The 25,515-nt window shown below is 42.8% G+C and overlaps 1 protein-coding gene across 1 annotated transcript in view; it reads right to left on the bottom strand.

The window, feature by feature from the left end:
* Window positions 1-14,225, bottom strand: part of Spata16 (spermatogenesis associated 16) — a 216,507-nt gene extending 202,282 nt beyond the window's left edge. Inside the window, exon 1 of the mRNA XM_059265083.1 lies at window positions 14,151-14,225. Coding sequence (XP_059121066.1) covers window positions 14,151-14,225 — 75 coding nt within the window. The remainder of the gene's footprint in view (window positions 1-14,150) is intronic.
* Window positions 14,226-25,515: the final 11,290 nt, after the last annotated feature.

Below are 25,515 nucleotides of genomic sequence, written 5' to 3'. Positions count from 1 at the left end.
GCCAATTTCTTAGCCAGAATTGCCAGAAATGGATTATTTTGTTTTCTTTAAGAACAACAAACTCAGATCAATCTCTTAATTTTCCTCTTTCTAACTCATTCTTTTTGATTTATTTCTCCCTCTTGGTTTTCTTTTCAGTGGTTATTTGTTAATGTCTTTCAATAGTTAATTCATTTATTTCAGTTTTTCTTATGCATAAGTTTGTTGTATGCATCTGTGATTTCTCAGAAAAATTATAGTTTTTATTTTCATGTCTCTTATGAGAGCTAGTTAAGAAAGAGTGGGCTTATTATTTTTTCAAAACTTTACCATCTGCTTTCTTTAGTTTTTTGTTTTTTTGAAAGATTGGGCCTTTGCATGGATATCTGCTTGGTTCGTTTACATCCTGTCTTTTATGTTCATATTAACTTTTATTAATTCCCATAAGCCTGGGATTTTTGCATGTTCTGCTATTTTATTTCTTTTTGAGATAAGGTCTTTGTGTGTAGCTCCAAGCTAGCTTTTAGCTCACGATCGTTCTTCTTAGCCTCCTACATACTGGACTATAAGCAGGCACTAGAGACTACTCCTGGGTCAATGCTCTGCCCATACAATGGCTCTCAGCAGTGTGCTCGTGCTGTAATTTCACAGAAGCCTGGTGCTAGGGGGCCTTGATTACAGGGGACAAAGGTCTGTGTGAGAATGAAGCCAACACAGAAGAAACCCAGCAAAGATGGAGACGTGGCAAGCCCAGCACTGAACACCAAGATGTGCTTTCCCAAATCAAAACACGGAAGACAGAAGCTGGAGGATAGCCCAGTCAGGACAGTGCTGGAGGATAGCCCAGTCAGGACAGTGCTGGAGGATAGTGTTTGAGATAGTAATTATGAATTGCATTTGTAATTACAGTACTCTGGAGGCAGAGACAGGAGAATCCCCGGGGGCTTATAGGACACTCACCCTAGCCTATGTGGTGTGTCCCAGGCCAGTTAGAAACTCCGTTTCAAGAAAGTGTGCAATTTCTGATAAGTGACAGTTGGGATTGACCTCTGACCACCATAGGCATGTAAAGCATGTGAACACATACCTGAACACATTTGCACACACATACATTAAACACCCCCAAATTATGAAAAAAATCTTTCAATAAGCAATAGTCCTTTCATTATTTTGAATGAATGGTTGAGATAATAGAATTGTAGGAAATAATGAAAATTTAAAAAATTAAAGATTAATTTTCAGGATAAATTCTAGACTATGAAACAAGAAGTCATAAGCATCTATATGATGTCAAGTAAAATTAGAAATGTATAGGACAAATTCTAAAAGATGGAAGATGTTAAAGAGTCCATTAGTAATGAACGCTAGCAAATTCTGAGACACATTCACATGCTAATTGCATTTAAAGTCTTGGTGACTCCACGAAATATATAAAGTAGATATTATTGCTCCATTTTCCAGGTATTAAAAGTTGTACCAAATCATCTGGTAATCTGCTACAGTTAGGAATAGAATCTGGGATTTATGGTTAGATGAGAATTTTTGTTTCTTCTGTAAGACTGGGTGTCTTAACTTGTTCATCTGCCTTTTTGTCTCAGTGTCTAGCACTTCTGTTGGAAATGCAGTAGACCCTCTCTTTCCAGTGGTGGTGATTTTCTTCTGGACATGACCTGTCTGGATTCCACTCAAGCTTCTGATTCCTTGTCACATGCATGGAATTCTTTTAAAGACCTGTCTTTGTGTAAAAGGAAATAAATCTGGGCCAAATGCTCACTGGTAGATTGGTCTGTTCTGCAGCTCACCTCTGTGCTATTAGACCTGAAACATGTCCTTTACTATGTTCCCCTTCCCCAGAGAACAGGAAGGGAGCAAAGAGAAAAACAAGCAAAGGCAAAATGAACTCCAGCTTCCAAGGCTCACTGCTTGTTCATTTCTTCTTGTTCTGTCAACACGGCGGCAGCTCGATGTGGGGAACACAGCCCTGTTCAGCCACTTCTGCCTTGGACATAATTAATGAGACTTAACATTTGTGCACAGAAATAGAGCAGCACTACAGCACAAAATAGCATTGGCCATCCCAGAAATGACTTTTCAAGGAGAGGGGCGTCTGCTGGTGTTCTGGTTGCAAAAAGCCAAAGATCCTTCCGAGTCTCTGAAGTACGTAAGCAAAGGGTGTAGAGATCCACTACTGGTTTGTGTGCTATTGGGAACTGAACCCAGGGCCACATGCATGCTTAAGTAAAGTCCGTCACACACAGACACACCCACATTCCCTTTGCATCAATTGTTTTCCCTTCAGGCTTCAAGATAAAATTCCCGTTGGTGCCTGTAGTTTTATGCAGCTACTGTACTTTTTGTTTTCTTCAGGCTCTTCTTGTGGGTCAATGGATGTTCATGAAGGAGAACTGGGCACAACAATTCAGCCTCCATTCTCCAAATTTTTTTAATGGAATCTTTGAAATTCCCTTTCAGGTATTAGTGCCTTATCTTAGGAATTAGTACTTTTCTACTCCGGGGGTGGCGCACAGGGCAGAGTGGGAAGATGCCTTTTCTGCTCCCTCGAGGGAGGGGAAGCATGAAGCATCTGGGGATTCAACATTTTCCTCAGTTATTATGGGAGGAGGAATGAATCAGGAGCTCACCACTTGTAACTTCTAACCTTCTCTCTAACCAAGAGAAGGGTCAGAGATCCAGCGCAGGCCTTGGATGCTCGAGTCACCCAGAGCCTGGAGAGCTGGTGCTTGTCCCTGGGCAGCAGTCTCTCAACTACTCTTTCTCCTTTGCAGGATAGTAGCCATATGAAAATCAGTATTTGGAAGATATTTGAGGATAGTGTTTGTGAGACTCTTTGCTTTAATATATAAACTTAAGATATATTGCTTTATCTAATTTTTTTCTTACTAATTAAGTGTTTTTTATAGCTTCATGTTATTTAAGTGTAAGAAGGGAAAGCTATGTTCTGTGGGAGGATATTTCCTTTAGAGATGTTGTAATAACTACCCTAAGCAAAGGAAACTAGAATTGCATGTTTTTGACAAAGCATAGTTTTCAAGTAGTTAAGAGGTAAAGGAATTTTAACAAGTGAACAGTCAATGATGTCTTAGATTTCATTCCTATGGTTTCTTTCATTTTTTGTGACATTTATAGCCATATTAATTATTTTGTAGCAAATAGCCTAAAAATACAAGAAAGCACTGTGGAAGGAAGCACTCCCAAACTTTCTGACTTACAACATTGCTCAACTCGGAACACACACACACACACACACACACACACACACACACGTGCATGCACACACACGTGCATGCTACTGCCCGCTGACTAAGGTTGGCTGATCTTAGCTATGTTCAGTTGCCCTTAGGTTCTGAAAATACAGTTGACGGCAAGTTATCTAGAATTTGTAACAGATGTGTATGTCCCAGGACACATGTTCTCATGAAAAAGGCAGGACATGTGAGGGAAAGACAATGGTACAGGCTCAATTCAAGGCTTTGCCCCTTTCAGGTCTGTTGACATTGCATTGGTTATGGCCAAGCCCAAAGTCGTGACTTAAGAACATGGGCAGAGCTGGACATGCTGTGCTCTGGCAGGGCAGATAGATGTGCTTAAGTAGGACTAATAACTGAGGAAGCAAAGACACCTCTAAGGGGTTTTCACCAAATTTCTCACGTGCATACCCTGGGAGGAAGATGTGTGATGGGACACGGTAAGAACACAAGGCCCATAATTTACCACTCTTCCTTTTCTTCTACTGGCACAGGTGCCATTTGGACAGAAACAGTTCTGGAACCACATCCTACAGGACATCTCATCTGTGAATTGTCATATTAGAAAAGCTTCTAAGATCAAATATGGTAAGCTTCCCCGCAGGGCTGCTCAATGCACAGAGTACTCAGATATACATTGAAATATCAAAAAGGATGGGATGGTATGCAAAATTCCACAAATTTATTTTGAACATGGAGTTTTACTCATTTAAACTCTTATTTTTTTTTAAAGAACATGTGAAAAGCCTAAAGTTTTACATAATTCGTTTTGGGAAATATTCTCCTAAGATGACCAGTCTCTCTCTCTTCTTAGTTCTAATGAGGGCAGCATTTGGTTAACACCCCAGTTTGGAGATACATGTTTCTAGAAAGAATCTGGAGCAGGGAAGCAGCAGACTGAGTACATCTTATCACAAGGCAGTAGCGGCATGCAATTGATGTGAGCTGGAACACTCAACTTCAATTTCTATGTCACAGCACCCAGTTACTCAAGTCTAGTCACACTCCACTGTCTTTTAGAAATCCCCTTTAAACACTTCAGAGATGTGCACATAATGAAGGATACTATAATGTTTGTGTATATCAAGATTCGTTTTTCCTAAGCCATGAAAGAATGTAGTTCTGAGGTCATTTGATCCTTACTGTTATATCAGGTGTGAATCTGGTTAGTATAGAATTAACACTCTCATCAATGGATATTTTCCTTCCTAAGATCTGTTTGTATTCACACCTTGGTTCTATGCTATGCTGAATAACACCTTTTTAAAAACATCTATGAGGCTAGGATAGTTTTGGCTCACTGGAAAATATTTTTTTTACACCTAAAATTTTTTATGGAATGCTGTAAATCTGCAAAAAAGTCATTTTAAACAGCTGAGATTTTTATGGCCACTCAGGGATAATAAAAAAGTTTGAAGAATATATTATGTTATGTAAATGAGGGGAATATATTAGTCAATATTATGACTTTAAAAAAGGAGTTTGCTCTTAAAAACAGAACAAGGGGAAATTATTCACTGCTCTTTCATGGAAAATGTCAGTGTGTTTTTGCTGATATCATCAGCCTTTTATCACTGTATTCTAAATCCAAAAGGAAGATGTTGTGCCATGTGATCTCCTGGCTGTAGGGACTCTTCATCCCTCCATGGTTCCTAATTACAGCACAGTCTTCAGAAACTATGGTTTCTGGAGAGCATCTCAGAAGTTGATCCTGAACCACTAAAGATACGTACGAGGAGATTTGGAACTTACGCAGCACTTCTCCATACCAGGTCTTTTTCACCAAATTTCAAGAGGCAGGGTGGGCAAGCTCTGGCCCCCGCCTTGTAGGTAGCAAAGCTAAACTCAGAACATCTAGTACTATTCAGGTCACACCTCCATGAACAGCAGAGGAAAAGACTCGCAAAGTCTCCTGATTTCAAGTGCAGGCTTTCCATGTCTGTACATTTCTGTCTGAAGTATTGTGTCTGCTACTGACTGAGCTGCTGAAGACTGAACACACAGTGGAGAAAGGTCCTGTCAATATTTGGGGAAAAGGTAGTGCTTTCCAAGTTGAGCATTTGGGCTGAAAAGATGCACAAAGAGCCATGGGAGAGGAGTTAAGCTCTGGAAAGGGATGGAGAGCAGCATCCACCCATCTCCACCGAGTGGGCTGTTTCAACAGTGCATGTAAACAACTTCTTCATAGGAACAAGACTTTAAAGCAGCTTGTGAAGCTCTGATGTCCCAGAGCTGGTGGTGAGTGACAACAGAAAGGGGTTTGTCCTTTTGATTCCAGGAACGTGGGAGCAGGGGATAACAAACACAGCAGTCTCCAGTCCTAGAAAGAAGAGAGCTGCACCCCCAACCAGTACCCCAGCACAGGCTCCCAAGGGGGCTCTGCACAAACGTCTTTCATTTGTGAAAGGAATGGTTAGATTGACCCAGATGAACAGGGAGTGAGGTTGGAACAGACCCAGCTTAGAAAACAAAGCTTAACAAAGAAAGACCACCCCAAAACCTGTCTGCTGCTGACTCAGCAGCCCCAGACTAAACACACCAAGGGAAAAAGTTCTGTCTTAATATTCTGGCTAACCATATGTAAGGAAAAAAGACATATGATGTGATAATTATACCCCGTTTGGAGTGAAACACAATATTATAGTAGTGAGAACAGAAATTTACTGACTACTTACATACAACATGAATTTGCCAAGCTCCTTACCTCCCTTTAATTGCATGAGACAGATATTAACAGTACTTCCAATGTACAGATAATAAGATGTAGGCTTGAGGAATTTAACTGAAATCCTCATGGTCACAAAGCTACAGCAAATAACTAACTTTGGGTCCCAACTCACAAAGCACAGAGCCCAGTGGACATACTTTTTAACCTATATTCCTTTTTTTATTAAGAAATTTTTTACTCATTTTACATACCAATCACAGATCCCCTCTTCCCTCCTTCCACCCCTCAGCCTTCCCGCCCAACAACCCCCCCCCATTCCCTCCTACAAGAAGGTGAGACTTCCCATGGGGAGTCAGCAGAGCCTGGAACATTCAGTACAGGCAGGTCCAAGCCTCTCCCCCTGCCTCAAGGCTGTGCAAGGTGTCTCCCAATAGGGTCCAGAAAGCCTGCTTTATGTACCAGGGATGGATCCTGATCCTACTGCCAAGGGCCCTTTAAGCAGATCAAGCTACACAACTGTCTCGCTTATGCAGAGGGCCTCGTCCAGTCCCGTGGAGGCTCCACAGGTGTTGGTCTAAAGTTCATGAGTTCCCACTAGTTTGATTTTTAACCTATATTCTTAATCTGTAGTCTTTCGGCCCTTGGTGCAATAGTACCTGCAACAGTACTGTCTACTGGACAGAACACGTGTGCAGTTAGAGAAGTCTGCCTCTTGTCGCCAGTGGCAATGTAAAAGGGACAAATACACAAGAGAAAAGCACTGGCTTTTCTTTCTTTTTTTGGATGGGAACTCCTTAGATCAAAATGTATCTGTTGGTTAAATACGTGGAAGACGGAATCGGCAGCGTGCATTGGTTCTGGTTGGACTTGGTCCAATCACACATACTGTGGCTCACACCGAGTGTCTCTGTCCACACAAAATCACCAGTGCAGGAATTTGAGATTCACTAGTCAGCACTGCAGAGCTTCCTTCAGCTGTGTGTGATCTCTGGTGCCATGACACTTCCCAAGATGCTCAAGGAGCAGATGCAGGCTCTTCCCTGGGCCCACTCTTCGTGAATACTTTCCTCACTAGTCTCTGAAGATGAGCAGAAGAAAATGACTGTGGAGCAGAAGGAAATCTGTACACTCCAGCACTCTCTAGTTACGAGTACACTAATTACAGGGCGTGAAGAAACCTGGAGTACAAATCAATCAAAAAACTTAGAAAAGATTTTATTTATTTTTATTTTACATGTATGAATATTTTGTCTAAATGCAGCCTGTGTACCACATGCTTGCAATGCCTGTGAGGGCCAGAAAAGGGTGTCAGATCCCTGGGGACTGGAGTGACAGTTGGTTGTGAGCCACCATGTGGGTGCTGAGAATTGAACCTGGGCCCTCTGGACAGTGCTCTTAACTGCTGAGTCATCTCTTTGGCCCATATGAATCCATTTTTGCAAACTTCCCTGACACTAACAATGTTTTTACCACTGATATCATGTGTCAGTCACCTGAAACGGTCATAGTTTGTTAAGGAATTTCTACCAATGCCTAACTTTATAAGCCAACTTTTGAAATATGATACTATGCAAAGATTTGTGGTGGATTGATACAGACAAGGCAGAAGTTCAGGTGCAGCTGTCTGTGTTTCTAGACAAGTCACAAATATCTCATATGGAATCCTCATTATGAGGATCACTTCTAGTGTTATGGAGTGCAAGGCTGGTAATCTTATGGTGAACATAAAAAGAAACCATGGTAAAATGAAACAGTAGTCAATCCCATTCCAAAAAGTACCACCCCATGTTCCTCACTAAAACACCGTCTCCACTTTGCAGAGGGCTACAGAAGTCATGTTCCTCACATATATTAGTACAGGGGTGCTTGCTCTGTTTTGGATGTTATTCATTATCCAAAGGTGTATGGGCTGGAGTTTTGGTCTCCAGTGTGGCAGTACTAAAAGACAATGGACTCTTTAGGATGAGGTTCAGTGTTGAAAAGTGAGGTTGTGGGCAGACATTGACCTCAGAAGAGCTTCACATTGGACTCATGAATAAGCCAGCTTTTGAATATGCAAGATGTTTTAATTCAAGCATGATTAACCGCTGTGCATGGCCACTTCCCTTCGGGTTTCTCTACCTACTCTGCTGCTGCCCAAGAGAAGGAATCAATGGGGACCTGGGAGTGTCCAAATCTAAGAGCCAAAGGACTTGGTTGTATCTTTTTTCAAGCACTGAGATACAGCCCCATCGGAGTTCATTATAAGCAGCAGAAAGTTGAGTGTTAAGAGTTGGGAGGCACTGATTTTCCAGTTAGAACACACTGAAGTTTTAGCTTTTAATCAATAATACAAAATGTAAATGATCCACTCTCACTTTCTTTATTAACATGCTACTAACCAATCAAAGAACCAATCAAACACACACACACACACACACACACACACACACACACACACACACGGTATATATTACATGGACAGCACATATATATTTCATGGACAGCAAAACATTATCAATTTCCTGAGGAAAAGTAGTTTTCAAGTGTTCCATTACTGTTTTTTTTTGTTTTTACTTAAAGCATGTGGTTATTATTATTCTTAACTGAGTGTTCTGTCAAGGAAAACAAGTCTTTTGGGATACAAGCTGCAAGGGGCCTGCCAAACTCAGCAACTGAAACGCACCGTATTTAGTGACAGTTGAGTTTGGAGGAATCATTATTTAGTATTAGTGTGTCTCAGATCCCGAAGTATCAGCAATGTCTGTCTCTGGGTCGCAGAATTATTTCCGTTTTTAATTTGCCCTAAAGTAAGATTCTTTTTACCAGAATTCACCGAAGAGCTCTATAGAAGGAAGGGATAAAACAAGACTCAAAGAGAGACTGGGGATGTAGTTCAGTTGTGAGGGTGCTTGTCTAGCATCAATAAAGCCCTAGGTTTGGTCCCAGGATGGTACATCCCAGGGGTGGTGGTCCATACATGTAATCTCTGAGCTCTACTGACTGGTAGAGGCATGGGAATCAGAAGTACAAGGTTTTCTAGCTATGTGGTGAGTTTGAAGCCAGCTTGATACATAAAAATCTGTCTAAAAAAAAAAGAAAGAAAAGAGGAGAAAAAGGTAAGGAAAAAGCCCCCAGAGACAGAGGCACACCTGAGAGAATCCAGTAGTTAGGAGTTAGGCAAAGGCTGGAGAGAGTGAGAAGACGAGTTAGTGAGCCCTCAGGAGCTAAGGCGGCCTATTCTCTTAAGAGAAGGAGACACCTATTGACTCTCATTGTTTCAGGGAGGGGTGGGGCCTCAGGATCCCTGAGTGAGAGGATGCTTGTTGGGAACCAGCAGGGTTTCAGAACAAGAGAAAGGAAGATGGGTCAGAGTAATGGTGTGTGTGTGTGTGTGTGTGTGTGTGTGTGTGTGTGAAAATGACCAAAATTCAGTATATATGAATGAATGTCAGAGAATGTAAAAATTGTTAAAAAGTGGAGAAACCAAGGATGAATTTTTCATGGTGAACCTGCAAAACACTGGGTGAAGCCGCCTTGGTACTCTTGGCCTGACTCGAGCTGAGGGTGCAGTGGGGAGGTGGGTGAGAACGAAGGGGTGAGAGGGGTGACTAGTGAGGTCCAGGGGCAACTTGAAGGAACCTGTTGTGAAGATTTGATGTCAAGTGTGATCTCAGGCATCATTTTGATGACTGACGGAAGAATCCATTTTAGGCAATTTCTGATATTGCCAAGGTTTTGTGTTTAAATAAACAGAGATGCCACTGGACAAATTCTGAATGAACTCTCTGATTTATGAACTTATAAGATGTGGGAAGGTCAAAAGAAAAAGCATGCCCTGAAAGCTATGAGTTCTACTTGGTGTGGGATAGCTGGGTGCAGATATACTCCGTGTACAGAAAGCTACTATGGACCCTAAATGTTTGGGAAGAAAAGCATTGAATCTTATACACTGAAGCATAGAAGCTTGGAATTTCCCTGAAAATGAGCTGTGAAAGCAAGCAGCATCAGGGGCCTTCAGGGTTCTCTTGTGGAATCCGAGAGAGCCAGAAAGACACCCAAATTGCTGCTGTAAAATGATGGGGGTGGGGAAAGGTTAGCTCCCTGTTCTGTGTTTAATAAAACCTTTGGAGCCCCGATGGCAGAATATCAAACCATTATCATGGGATTTCCAGGTTCAGGAGAGAGGGGGGAAAGGGGAGAAAGAAAGGGAGACGGAGAGGGAGAAGGATAGGAACACAGAAGCTAGCAGATGCCTGACACTGACCAGGCAAACAACTTTAAAATAGATGTGTCTTCTTACCCAAGTTAAAAATACCATATGACTTGTTTATATTAGATTAGCTGCTTGTGCTTCATAGTCAGCCGGACCAGAATTTCCATGGCCACTCCCTTCCCATGCCAAGTGCCTGGTTGTTTGTGAAGGCTGGAGGGTGAGGGGGAATTCATTGGTCTCCAGCTGATGCAGATGAATTAAAATGGCTTAGGTAATGCTATCCTATTCTGACTCCATGATGTGTTTGCCTAGACAATTCTCAACCCTTGACTCCATTTTCCCCAGTGATCACATCTGCCTTGGTAACGTATTTGCGATTTCCAAGGCCTTCATTCTGGTCTACATGTATTAACCAAAATAATTGGCAAGTTATACCTAAAATAACTGCTATCCTCTGCCACGAATGAATGTTTCAAGGTTACTCTAACCCTCATCAAACTTTGATGTATCTGTGGGTTTGGCCTTTAAAACACTCCATGGAGACATAGAACCATTTGGGAGAATAATGAGTCACTTTCTGGTCTGCACACCAGCTCTAGGCAATAGCCACCCAAACAAATATGAAGCCACAGAGCAAATGGAGGCTGTGGCTGAACTTTTGAAGAGGAAAACTGGAGAGAGATGAAAGTGGATTTTAACCAGCAGGAGTCAATGTGATAAAATTCTTGTCTTAAAAAGGAGTACAGAGCAGCCGCGATGAAGACAGACCCATTTGAGAAAAAGAAGTTTCAAAACATGCTGGGATTAAGAAAAGGAAGCACAGACTTCTACCCCCAAACTGCTTACGAAGCCACCAGAAAGAGAAAAGGTATTCAGAGTCATGACAAGCTGGCGGAACACACAGACTTCTGGACATGACACAGCTGTTATGCACACCAATGCACAGCACCCGTGGTTACCTGTGCAAAACAGTACACAGTCAATCAAAATCCAGCACAGAGACACTGCTGTTGGCTGTTGATGGTTGCTCTTCTTTTGGGACCCAGCCATGAGTAGGCTGTCCATGCCCCAGTGTATAGAAAAACACCCATTCACATATGGGCAGCATTAATTGGACCCAGGGGGTTATTAATAACAACAGAAAAAGGAGAAAGGGAGAACACAAAATTGGAAGGGTGACGGGGGCACTAGGGGGTGTTGGAGGGAGGTGTGTGGTAGATGGATGTAATCACAATACATTGTATAAATGTGTGAACACATCACAAAATAAATAAAATGTTATTAAAAATAGATAAGCTAAAAATTTAAGAGCCAGGTTAAAAAATTTCCAGATGGTTGCATCCTTGTCTTTGGGCAAGTTTAAGAGGAAGGGAAAGCTAGTATTTACCCCTTAAGCACAATGTCAAGATTTAAGTTCATAGAGATGCAGCGTCTTATGAATATGATATTGTTATTCTTGAATACTAAGTGGATTTGAATGCAGCTGTTTGGGGGATTTCATTAAATGTATTTTTGATTTATGAAGATGAACATATTACTTCTTTCTTTTTAAATGTGGTAGATTATGAGTAGAATATCATTTGACGAAACATATTCTGCTATGACTGTGGGAAGTCTTCTAGGAATCCACCAGTTCCAGTTATCTCTTTGGTGGGTGTCCCCATAGCACTGTGGACCAGGTCCACCTCAATACCCCAGGGCCTGAACAAGAACAGAAATGAAAGCCTACATTACATATTTCTAAATATTTTAAAACTATAAATCAAATAAAGCATTAAATAAAACACGTTCCACTCTCTTACCTTGACATATATACCCTCAAAACCACCTGGAAAACTAGGTTCACATTAGAATTCTCAGAACACCGAGTTCTCTGCAGAAGCAGGACCAAGAACAGCGCTCTCCAGGCCATGCCAACATCCTGCAGCCATGCATCCTTTTCTGTCCATTTCTGACTCCACCAGGCATGTCTAACTGTGGTCCCCACATGGCATACGTCCCAGGACAGTGATGATGAGGCCAATGTATTTGTAGACGACAGCATCAAAACATGGGCATGCCTGAGTCTGTAACTTCAACAACAGGTTTCTTTGTTATGTTTACAGCCAATCAGTGACAGGGGCTACCCAGGCAAAACCTATTTAAGATCCTGTCTCCTGTCACCTGCAGGTATGGACCCAGGCAGCAAAGTCCGTGTTCAGGAGAGTGGGACTGGAGAAGCCTGTCTTGGATCTAAAAGTTAGTCTGAGCAGCTTGAATAGAGAGTTCCTGCATCCAAGGCCTCAGAGGTGGATCTAGTGGGGTCCTCTCACATCCTCCCCGACCCTGCCTGGTAAAGAGGGTCACAGCCCAGAGGCTGGGGCCAGAGAGGTGTTCTTTGAAACCTGAAGCCAACACCAAGGGAAGATTGTGCCTGGGCCTATAGGAAGCAATGCTGCTAGTGTCCAATGGTAACTTAGTCACTGAAAAAGATACTTACACTTTTCCTGGTCTATTTACTTGTGTGTGTGTGTGCTCATGGAGGTCAGAGAACAACTTACAGCAGTGAGTTCTCTCCTGCCATGTGGATTCTGGAGATCAGGCTCGGCCGTAAGCACGTTTGTTACCTGCTGAGCAGTTTCACCAGTGCCCGCCACTTGGTTTTACTTCTTTCCTTTTAGGCTTTATATCCACATCTGCCCTGCTCACCCCATCATTACCTCCTAGCACAGTGTCTGGCAGCTGATACTGGTATTTTTGGGATTAAAGAAATGATAGTCATTTTAAAACTGGCCTTCATCTTTTGAAATTTTTTTAATTAAAAAAAACCCTTTTCATACAATATATTCTGATAAGGGTTTCTCCTCCCTCACCACCTCCCAGATCCTCCCCACCTCCCCAACCACCCGACTCTTCCATGCTAGAAGTCACCAGGGGAACAGTGGCCATGGAAGCTGGTGTGACATCTTCATGGCAGGGAGTATAAGCAGAGGACAGAACACCTCTCGAGTCAAAACTGTTGAGGATGGACAGATCACTCTGGGATGAGGTCATTTCTCTTCAGGCTTCATGACACATTGTTGGAGATGGTACTTTGGAAAGTAGATGCATGCTTGGAACATGTTTTGAGATGATCTCTTTCTTGTGACCAAGTAAGAGATGAGTTTTCCAGAGAAGATCAGTGAGAAGACATGTGGCTCCACTCATGTCTAGAACATCTGGTTGGACATCGGGGAAGAAGCTGCTTTGAGAGTCATAGTTCTCTTCAGTTGTGAGTGGAAAGTAGAGGACTCAGACGTGAAAAGCAGGAGCCACGGTGGCACTGTCCTGCTCCAGAGGGACAGAGCCACATCAGATGGCCTGTCCCAGTCTGTCTCAGCATACAATTGCGGTGTTCTTATCTGTGGATAGCTGAGGAAATTAGTCCCTACAAGGAAGTGTCAGGAAGTAGCCAGGAGGGAGTGACTCTGGGGAGTTAACAGCTGAGATGAGGCATGATTGCCCATATCAGTGACAGCTGTCAGGAACACATGGCTAAGAGCACACTAGATTTTTCCAGAAAACAAGCTGGTGACGTCTCTGAAAGGAGTGTCTGTGACTTGAGGGACCTGCGGGAGCAGCAGTGACAGTTTGTATCAGGACTATGAAAGGTGAGAGTGCAGTGGCAGCTAGGGGAATATCATGATGAACCGGCATGGGATGTGACCCTAGAAAGGTCCCTGGTGACAAGCGAGAGGGAGGGGTTGAGACACTGGCGGGGTGAAGGAGAGGCGTGGGTACAGTGTGAAGAGGGTACAGTGTGAAGAGCTGCTCCTCCTGGACTCAGCCTGCACTGCTCTCTGTAAAGGAAAGGCTCAGAGCGCCAGACTTCAGTGTGGCTTGGAGCTTTCTAACTTGACCAGCTCAAAGCTTAGGGATAGTGATCACACACTTCTCCCTTTTCAACTGGCTACTGGCTGCTAAGAAGCCCGATATTGATAGGTGCTGTACTCTTTCAAAGACAATTCTGAAGCAAGAATAAAGCACAGGGGACGAAGTCCAGACAGGGTGGGAGAAGCCTTACGTTTGTGACTGCTGCTTCTACGCCCTGTGGAATCACTTTCAGATCACAAACACGGCCACGTGGGTGTGGTCCCATCTTTTCTTTGGAAATGTGAAAATCGAGGCTCAGAGTTTCTGAGCTCAGATGGGATGGATGCAGGTTGAAAACCTAGGCTTGCTGACTGCATTCCCTAACGCAGTCACTGAGCAGCTGCTGTTCTTCATCGTCAAGGGAAGCTGGGGTTTCTCACACGCCCTGGCAACCCTTCAGAGCTTCACTCATCAGTACATTCATAATGATGAGTTTAGCATAACATAATCATCTATTATTGATCAAGGATATTGATCAAAGTGGGGATGGTGCTTTCTCTCATTTTTGGAATCATTAACAGCACCACAGACTGAGTGGTAAGATTGTAGGCAGTCACTGTGTCTGTACAGTATACAGAATTTAAGTGGCTTCTGAATAGATCTGTTCTCTGAGCCAATGCTGTCTTTGGCCTGGTAGCTTTAATGCTGGACTCAGGATCATTACGTGGGAGGACACTGGCAACTTTCCCCATATCTTAGTGCTTCTGAACAAAATGGTATGAACCTGTTACCATTGCTTCTGCACAAATGGTTAGAATGTCTTCCATTTGATTCTTTTTTATTCTGACCTAGCTCCTTTTATTATTAGATTGTTTTGATGAAGTTTTGTTATGTTTCAGGTTTTTATTTCTTTATTTGTATGTGTATTCGTGTGTCTGTTTACATGTGGAACCCAGAGGCTGACATTATCTTCCCTGGTCATTCTCCAATTTATTTATTGGAGCAGGGTCTCTCACTGCCTCTTGAAACTCTTAGCTACGTAGCTTGCTCTGGGGAAATTCCTGTTTCTGCCTCTCAATGGTGAGAAATACAGGTGGCTGTCAAGCTTGCCCAGATTTTACAATCTTCTAGGACATGAACTCTGCTCTTGGTGATGCAGGTGAGTTCTTTATCCACTGAGCTATCTCTCTCACCTCCTCCCATGTTTTTAAAGATAGAGTTTTCTATGTAGCCCAGGCTGGACTTGAACTCATGATCCTATGTGTGTATTCCCTGAGCACTGCCATTACATCATTTTTATTTTCCTAATAAGAATACACCAGTGGAACAAAGTGGGCTTCGTCATGACAGTTCCCTGCATGTGTATGATGTAGTTTGTCACATTACTTTTCTGTGACCGTCTTTTCTCTTCTCCCACGAGGCGTCCTTTCTGACCTGGACCAGCAAGTCATTCTTCAGTGACAGAGTCCCAAGAAGGAAGGTCCAAGGAATCAGGGATAAAGATGATAGAACAGGTGGGCTCAGGAAGTTTTGTACAAGTGATGTCTTAAGCCAGGCAGGCTTCTTAAAGAGTTCAGCATCTTTAAGAAGGGGAATGCAGAAGGGGAGCACAGACTATCTCAAGAACACTGTATAAACAGCGGCGATGGGATGGGGTGACTTTGCGGGCATACTAGCTCGGTCAAGCTATGTTCCTTCTCCATACACCAGGGACTCAGGGAAGGCTTGAGTCAGTCCAGCCCTCAACACCTTTCCTCTCCTCAAGCAGTCTCCCTTCTGCTTTTAGCCCCCTTTAAAAAATCTAGGTCCCCTATATGAGGGACACAAATGACGATAGTTTTTCAGAGCTTAGCTCCTGCAAGCCTAGCCCTTGAGAGGATCTTATCCACTGCAGACACCACTTCCTCCTCAGTGGGTTTAAATTTACTCTGCAGAAACAAATTTGCTGATTTTCTCTTCTTAGTGACATTTCACATTAAAGTAACATCAGCACCTGATTTTCATTGATAATTGCCTGTCTCTGTCAGGGGATTAATGAGAAACTTGTTAGTGTTTGTTTCTTTATCACAAACACAGGTCAAGTCGCCTTTTGCATTAATCTTTTGTTTATTAAATTAGCCACAGAGTCAACATGTTTTCATAGAGACAGTAGAGCAATAAAAGAACATAACAGTATTTTTTTTCTCGACACTGAAAAATGATTAAACTGTATAAATGCTTAATGTATAAGTGGTTAAAATGTGTAAAGAAAGAGAGGTTGAGTTAAACAAATAATGAAACTGAGAAAATTGTCTCTAAAAAAATCAAAATCAACTATAGACTAGGTTATTAGACACAAGGATGATGTAACCTCCCATAGGTCTTTCATATTTTCCCTTGCCTTCCTCACAAGGCAGCAGCTACTTTCCACTCTGGACTGGCTCTCCATGGGTGGTATGTGGTGAACAAGCGTGGAGAGATAAGCAGCACCTCCCTGGGACAGTCAAAGTGGGCACACTTACCATGTGTCCTACTTCCCTTCTGTTGTTGAGGTGAAACACCCTGGCCAAGAGGAGCTTAGGCCAGGAAATGGTTTATTTGGCTTACACTTCCAAGTCACAGTCCCTCATTGAGGGAACTCAAGGCAGGAACTTAGGTGCTTCCTTGTACAGTCCAGGCACACCTTCTTAGGGAATGGTACCACCTAAAGAAAACTGGGCCAATTGATCCTCAAGACAATCTCCCAGAGACATACTGGGTCAATCTGGCCTAGGCAGTTCCTGAATCAAGGCTTTCCTCTCAGGTGACACTACACTGTGTCAAGCTGACTGTTTTAGCAAGGCACCATCCACTGTAAAATCTTCCACGTCCAGGCTTAAGGTTCATCTCAACTACAGTCCACTCACTGTGTGTGCAGGCGTCAGTGAGCCCCACCTACATCACCATCATGGGGTTTAGAGATATGGTCTCTGATATAAAAGAGTAGACGCTCTCCACTGCTTGCCATGCCTTTGCCTATGACCAGAAGTCTTGTGGCTTTTCCTCCCATTCACAACCTCTGGCTAGGTCTTCTTAGCTAGCAAGTAAAGCACTGTTTCATAACTTCTCTGTTCTTAAGGAGCCAGTAACTAGCAAAGAAGCAGTGTAACATGCACACAAGGTATGGTGAGTGGAATCATGACTTACCAAAGACATCTTCACCTTATTCTCTGTGGCCTGTAACTTTTACACAGTGTGGCAAAGGGAACCACAGGGCCAGGTGGAATCAGGCTGCCAATCACCTGACGTGATGATTAGGAAGGCAGCCTCCCTAGGCTTGTGAGTGGTCTCACTACAGATCATAGGGTTGGAGAGTCAGTGCCAAAGCCAGGAAGAGAATTGAAGATGATGCACTGATGGCTTTGAGGAGAGAGGAAGGATCCTGGAGCTGAGGACCACACTGGGCTCCAGAACCTCGAAAAAGCAAGGAACAGATTCCCTCCTCGAGCTGACATAGTGTGCAAAGACATTGACGTTAGTCCAGAGACTCGAATTGTGCTAGAAGATAAGAGATCATGGTGTTTGATCTGCTATGTTCAGATATTACTGCAACAGCCATAGAAAGGCAAATGCAGAGTGCAGATCTGAGCATCTTGGAATGGGAAAGCCTGTAGCTAGAGTTTTTTTCTCCGGGTCCCGCCAAGCCCCAGCAGTCCTGTAGCCCACTTATAAAATAAACATACAGACTGTTATATTATTTAAAGTGTTCGGCCATTAGCTCAGGCCTACCATTGTCTAGCTCTTACTCTTATACTCAGCCCATTTCTGTTAATCTATATGTCACCACATGTTCCGTGGCTTTACCTGCTGCCTTTACATGCTGCTCCCTGGACGGCAGGCTGGCGTCTCCTCCAGACTTCCACCTCCCAGCCTCTCCTCCCTGTTTGTCCCGCCTATCCTATACTTCCTGCCTGGCTACTGGCCAAGCAGCGTTTTATTTATTCACAACATATAGGGCATCCCACAGCAAAGGCCTTGTTGCTGATTTCCATATCACATATATCTTAAGACTCTCCCTTAGGTATCAGCTCAAATGTGTTCCTTCAAATGAAGGCAATGCCTATCCTCATCTTCCCTTGTCTCATCTGAGGGATGCCGGACCTCTGAGCTGGTCCCTGCCCTTTGCTGCTGTCCTTTATCATTGTACTATACTTTCCTACTGTAGGGATTTCCATAATCACAATTCAAATTAAGTTTTGTTATTTGTATGCATCTGAAACAGTGTGTTTGTGTGTGTGTGTGTGTGTGTGTGTGTGTGTGTGTGTGTGTGTGTGTGTGCTTGAGATTTACAGGCATTCTTTTTTGGTAAGATTTATACTGTCTTAATTCTAAGATTATGTTCTTACATTTTAAATTTAGAATGTCCTTTAAATGAAATGATGTTGCTAGAATATAGTGGTCTTTCTTATTTTTTTCTTTTTCAAACATCTTATTTTTTCCCAATAAAATGTTAGCAGTCTGACTTTATTTCTAAACATAGCAGTGATTGCTTATATCTCAGTGCACGGAACAGAATTAGTAGATCCCTTGGGCTCACTGGTTAGCTAGCCCAGGAAAACCAGTGAAGTCTATGGCAAGTGAAAGAGCCTATCTCAAAAAGCAAGGTTCAAAGTCATTGAAGAAGACACCTGAGGGGTCAACCTCTGCCATCTACAGGCACATACATTGGTGAGTACACCTCTGAACACACACACACACACACACACACACACACACACACACACACACACGTAAAAAATTGGAAACCTTAGTTCCAGATGCTTGCAAATGTTGTTTATTCATAGCATCTTCTTCTTCTTTTACTGAAACACACATCACATTTATTTTTATTGCATTTTTAAATTTCTGAACTGTATTCCTCATAAGAGAGAGAATAGGACTGCTTTAGATTATATTCCAGCCTAACACAGTTCCTGACATGGGACAGATATACAATGTAATTTTGAATTAATGGCAATGATTATGAAATATACATATAATAATATTACAAGGATTAACATCTCACTTATTATGCCAACACCCCAATATGCATAAGATAAATTGCCAGAGGTTACACACTGGAGACAAAAGCAGAACTATTTGCTTTCGGATATTGCATGCTCCTAAAATTAAATTCTGCTCTAAATAGGCAATCTCAAATGATGCAGCTGTACTCTTTGCCAGTATCTGGCTAGCAAAATCCTTCCATTTCTTAGTAGCAAAAAAGAAAAAAAAAACACTTTTAAAAATCTATCCATCCATCCATCCATCCATCCATCCATTCATCCATCCATCCACCTATCTTAATTAGTAAATGGGAGCTAGCTAACTAAACCCTGTTTCTTCCCATTTCAGGCCCGGTAAGCATAGAATGCCACGTTTTGCTCATTTGAGTTCTGGGGATCACAGAAGAGGCTTTCCGACACTCTGTGGTCCTCTTTCCTATGTTTCTCTCTCTGCCCTGTCCTTTCTTATTCAAGTCCTGCTTGGTTTGTGCTCTCTCAGCTCTCCTTCCATTATGTTTCATTGTGTTGTAAACCACCAGAAGTACGTTTCTGAGAGGAACTCAAGCTCTGTCTGGATCCTCACCGCTGAGCTGAGACCCACGTTCCCGTGTTTTCCTGACTGTAGTCTGTTCTCCACGCTCTGTTTGATTTCTCTCACTATAAGAACAGCAGCCAAGGGTCATGCTTTTTCTGTGTGGTTTGCCTAGGGACTAGGTAAATTGATCACACATGTTTAAACCGAAATCCACCCTTTGGATAGTATATTCTCTATATGATGCTTTAAAAATAGAGGTAATTGGGAATTAAAGGCAAATTTCATGCATGTAGTTATAATTCTTTGGGAAGTGATCATTAAAATAGACATATATTCCCCAGCAGGAATATATGTTAGAATGCACAGACATGATTTTTCTATGAAATAACACTAGATAAAGCAGAACAGTATCTGGGGCAAAAATGCTTTGAGCCAGGCGGTGGTGGTGCATACCTTTAATCCCAGCACTCAGGATGCAGAAGCAGGTGGATCTCTGTGAGTTCGAGGCCAGCCTGACCTACAGAGTGAGTTCCAGGACAGCCAGGGCTGCACAGAGAAACCCTGTCTCAAAAAAAAACCCAAAAAACAAAGAAACAAACCAACAACAACAACAACAACAAAAACCCTCAAAACCAACCACAACAAACAAACAAACAAACACCCTCTCACCAAAAATGATGCTTTGAAGGGCCTTCAGTGAATGTCTCTTTACTTTCAGTTGCACCTGGAGAGTAACCTGCTCTATCAGCTCGTAGATGGATACAGAGTGTGAGGTGCCGTGAGTCCTCTTTTCCTGTCAAGCTCATTTTCCCCAGGATTGAAGTGGGGGTGGGGAGCAAGGAGGAAGTCACAGGAGTGTCTCATTGGCTTCAAAAACCTTTCTTTTTTTCCTCCCCAAATGTATTGAGCTCATAGCAACCAGCTGCGGGTATCTGTCCAGGTTCATATGTGTCCGTTCTGCGGCACCAGCTGGGCCATGTGGAAAATGTTTAACCCATTACCTAGGGTTCAACACAAGATTTTATTGGCAGCATGGCTTCTGATAGACAGAAAGTGCCACCAAGCAGTTAGATGCTGCCCTTTCTGAACCAGTAGGCACAGGTTCAAACTTCAGCTCTGCTGCTTGCTAAGAATACTACTTTGATGACTCGGCGCTTTTTCCTCCCTCATCTGTAAGAGGTGAGTCATCATCCCAGCGTCTTCGGGTTGTATCAAGGGAGGTCAGTAAGTCAAGTGCTGCCACACACTAACTGTTACACTCTGTTGTGTTTTATTGTTCGTGTGCTTAAGCCATTGGGTGGTTAGTGACTTATGCACATGAACAACAAAACAAAACAGAATGAAAACCACACTTCAAAACATTCAGATAAAAACAATTTTAAGCAAATAACTAGCTGTTAAATTTACTCTAGGTATGAAAGTGAAGTAAAAGTTTCTTTTTTCTCTTTTCTTGTAGGGATGAAGAATAAACATGGTAATTTAAAAATTGACCCATCTATCTGTCATCCAGTTGTAAACTTCATGTTCTTATAGTATTACTAGAGGCAATTCAAAGCCAACATTTGGCACTGGTCTGCTGATATCATGGAAGAAAAACATCCTTTCTATCAATCATTACCATTACTTGGAAAGAATCCTGAGACAGAAATCATGTTTGGCTGAGTCATTATTGATTGACATTTTTATGTCCTTTGTTCTAGAGAAATCAATGATTTATACAAGATACTAATTGAGATATAACAGTTTCCACAAAATTGATCAGGAACAATCACTCACAATTAGTACAGCTGTAGCACCAACCCTATTCCAGGGGAATACAGTCTGGATAGTAACTTCCACTCTATTTTTCCTCTAAGAATTTCTCCAGGAGAAAAGGCAACACTGCATTTGATACATTAAAAATAACATCACATCGAAGACATTCTAATCTTAAATATTAATACTCAAATCACCAAAGCAGCCTTTGTAGATTTTATAATCTCTTAATATAAGAGAAATAATGCTTTTTTGTTTGAACCTTACTAATAATAAAGTGTGTTCGAATTTTTATAGACAGTTTTAAAACAAATGTTATTGTTTAACTGCTATCCCATTTCTTGAAAATATGGACAGGCACTTCATTGTAGAGACAGTTACCTCCTCGCATAACCAGTGGGTGCTCCGGTCAGCACTGCTCTTGCTAAAGGACAGTAATTGGGTTCTAATGCAAGCTTATAACTGAACACAAATTAGAAGAGGAAGCAAAGTGGTTTTCAACTACTCTACAGAGCATTATATAGAGCAAAATGTATTTGCCTGCAAAGGGCTTTTCCAGCTTGTGCCCAACTTAAATCCCCTCCTAAGGCACTAGGGAGCTGGAGTGTAATAACAGAACTGGGACAGAAACATGCGAAAAAGGAGAGGAAAACGATCCCAGCAAATGCACAGCTGTTCAAGTCATACATCTGCCTTACAGATTTTTTAAGCTATGATTTTGGAAAGATAAAATGTGGCAACATGATGGTTTGTTGAGAATAAAGAGACAGGCTTGCTCATGTGGGGCTGACGGGGGAGCAATGTGGCATGTTTATTAACATTACAAAAATGCGTAAATTCTTGGGCTCAAACTCCAGGAATGTAACCTGCACATGCCTGCATCCTCGCACAATGGCTCACATCGAAGCTTGTTTTCTGTAGCACTGGACGTCTACGTGCAAGTCACTGCAAGCGCCATAGGTGGTCATCAAGGCTGATGTACGTCCTTAAAATAGTGAAATGCTATGCAATCATAAAAAGAAGGAACATGTGAGTTCTGATATAAAAGGGTCTTTATCATTTAGCATACTGCCATCTTGTTTATATTTATGGATTAAAATTTAACAATGGTTGCCTCTTTGGAAAGAAAGTTGGTGTCTAGAGGATAGGATATGCAGTTTCTCCCTCTTTAACTTTGTGAGTATACTGCTATTCAAAAAAATGAACAATTTAAAATATATAAAACAGAAGGAGTGTGCCACAGCACACCTCAGCCTTGGACTAGTCACATTGTGTATGGGTGAGCCTATAATTTACGAAGTATCCCTCTGTTCTTGGTCCTGGCGCTAGGATGTGCTTAGAGGTCAAAATATATATCACAGGCACCAACAGCTCTCTCAAACTTCATCCAGGCTATCTGGGATTCATTTCCTTCCTTCCTTCCTTCCTTCCTTCTTCCTTCCTTCTCTCCCTCCCCCCTCCCTCCCTCCCTCTCTCTCTTTCTCTGTCTATCTGTCTTTCTCTCTTTCTTTCTTTCAATTCCCTATTTGACAGCCTAAACTAACAAGGGCCATTGATAACAACACTGTGACTTCTCAAATTGACATTTTCATGTGGAAGACTGCTATCCAAATTCTCCGACATAGCAGAACTCTGACCAAAAGCACATAGCCATCCAGCACCCACTTTCAAATGCATTCTCGGTGCTGATGCCACGAAAGCTGAAAGGTTCACACAGTGCCTCGGTCTTAAGGCGTCTGTGGGGAGGACTCTCCGTGGAGGTCAGAATTGCTGAGCAGAGGCCTGGGTGTCAGCCAAGGAGTCCTGTAGTGGAAGATGACATGTGCTCTGGGTGAAGATGACATGTGCTCTGGATGTGAAGATGACATGTGCTCTGGGTGAAGATGACATGTGCTCTGGGTGAAGATGACATGTGCTCTGGGTGAAGATGACATGTGCTCTGGGTGTGAAGATGACATGTGCTCTGGGTGTGAAGATGACATGTGCTCTGGGTGAAGATGACATGTGCTCTGGGTGAAGATGACATGTGCTCTGGGTGAAGATGACATGTGCTCTGTGTGAAGATGACATGTGCTCTGGATGTGAAGATGACATGTGCTCTGGGTGAAGATGACATGTGCTCTGGGTGTGAAGATGACATGTGCTCTGGGTGTGAAGATGACATGTGCTCTGGGTGTGAAGATGACATGTGCTCTGGGTGTAAAGATGACATGTGCTCTGGGTGTGAAGATGACATGTGCTCTGGGTGTGAAGATGACATGTGCTCTGGGTGTGAAGATGACATGTGCTCTGGGTGAAGATGACATGTGCTCTGGGTGAAGATGACATGTGCTCTGGGTGTGAAGATGACATGTGCTCTGGGTGTGAAGATGACATGTGCTCTGGGTGAAGATGACATGTGCTCTGGGTGAAGATGACATGTGCTCTGGGTGAAGATGACATGTGCTCTGGGTGTGAACAGCACAACAGCTCAAACACTTCCTTTGCTCTCCTTTGGCCAAAGTAAATAAATGCTAAGTCAGTTCACTCTGCATTTGATGTTGATATCAAGGATGCACTACTTTAAATTGATTTAAATATATTTTATTTTGTTTTGTGCACTGCTAAAATAAAATTGGAGGCCAGGAAATGATTAAAATGAAAAACAATCAACTGGTGTGAAATTTCCCATTACTGATATTCACACCTTCTGAAGACGTCAGAGAATGGGAATATTGATTATTAAATTTTTCATCATTCTGCTTGGTATTTAAAAACATTTCTGGATTGATTAAAGCTTCCCATGCCAACAAATTATTACGCCGATCTGGAAACCAGCTCTCTAGGAATCAGCCACAGCAAGCTGTAATACAAGACACAGCACGTGACCATCTGACACACGCTTGCACACACATGCACACACAGTGTATTACTAAGGCCCACAGAGAGTCCTCACTACAGACAATTTAAGGTAACTTGTTGAGAACTCTAGGTGAAAAGGGCAGTTCATTTAGTAAAATGCTGTGCTCACTAGTATATGCATGGATACATTTCTCTGGAGTCATCAGAAACAATTATTCAGTAATATTTCAAATATCAAAACAAGAGAAAAATCCAATAACTATAAATGAACATGTCAAAACACACAAACAGCCTTGGGGACTAACTTTAAAGGTGTGTTATAAGAGCAGTTTCTCACTGGAACCGTTGGGGCAGCTCTAGTAACTGTTACTGTTTTCCCATCAGTGTCCATGCAGGAGCAAAGGAGGCAGAGGCCAAGGGACAGAAGGGAGGCACCACCCATCCACAGCGCTGCCTGTGGAAGCCACTTTCCCTTTGGACTGGACTTCCTGAGGTTTCCAAGCCCATTTCTGCACAAGGGGAGTACAGTGACATCTACTTGGGATAGACCATCAGCTAGTTAAAATTGCAGGAGAGAGTCCTTCCTCCTTCTTTTTGTCCAAAAGGGAATCCCACTCCTTCACAGCACCCCACCTGATCCCACTCCAGTTGTGTTGTGTGGCTTCCCTAACCCTTCACTGCTTGTGAGATGGTGGCCATTATGCATGTGGCCTGTCTTCAACAGACCGCCCATACACCTGCACCAAAAGGCTGAATATTCTCTCCACTTCCTTAAATTCAAGCTAGAATGTGTGTGATTGCCGTGTCCTTGATGGACACTGTGCAGCTTGTTCCTTGTCCTTCCCTCAGATACACATGGTGGCAGAATGTCATGCAAGGGCCACAGTCTCATCTTACCATTGTACAGACTCCTGGTACTACCCCCCTCCCCCCTCCCATTTGCCGTTCACTATAGCTTGACTCCAGGGCTGTGGTTCCTCTGCTCTTTTCTCCACATCACCCTTGGTGAGTGTACTTTTCCAGTTCCCTCTCATTTTATCACTGAAACTCTCCTGACTGCTCTTCTCTACCCTTTCTACCCAGTCCAGAGCTACAGTCGGCCATCTTTACATCACTGCTCCTGGTCCACCACAGCCTGCAGTCGGCCACCTTCACATCCCTGCTCCTGGTCCACCACAGCCTGCAGTCAGCCACCTTCACATCCCTGCTCCTCATCCACCAGAGCAGTTCTGCCTGGCTCACCCTTTTCTTCACAACATCAAGTCTGAATCAATCAAAACTTTAGAGCATGACATGGTAGTGCAAGCATGTTGTCTGAGCACTTGAGTTGTGGAGGAGGGAGAATCAGGAGTTTATAGTGAGATGGAGGCCAGCCTGGGCTACATCAATCTGGATTTGAAAAACAAACAGAAATTTAAGGTTCCTACAGGCACACTGAGAAA

The sequence above is a fragment of the Peromyscus eremicus genome, chromosome 6 (assembly GCF_949786415.1).
Source record: "Peromyscus eremicus chromosome 6, PerEre_H2_v1, whole genome shotgun sequence".
Taxonomy (NCBI): domain Eukaryota; kingdom Metazoa; phylum Chordata; class Mammalia; order Rodentia; family Cricetidae; genus Peromyscus; species Peromyscus eremicus.
Note: the sequence above shows the minus strand (reverse complement) of the source record. Positions and strands in the feature narration are given on the sequence as shown.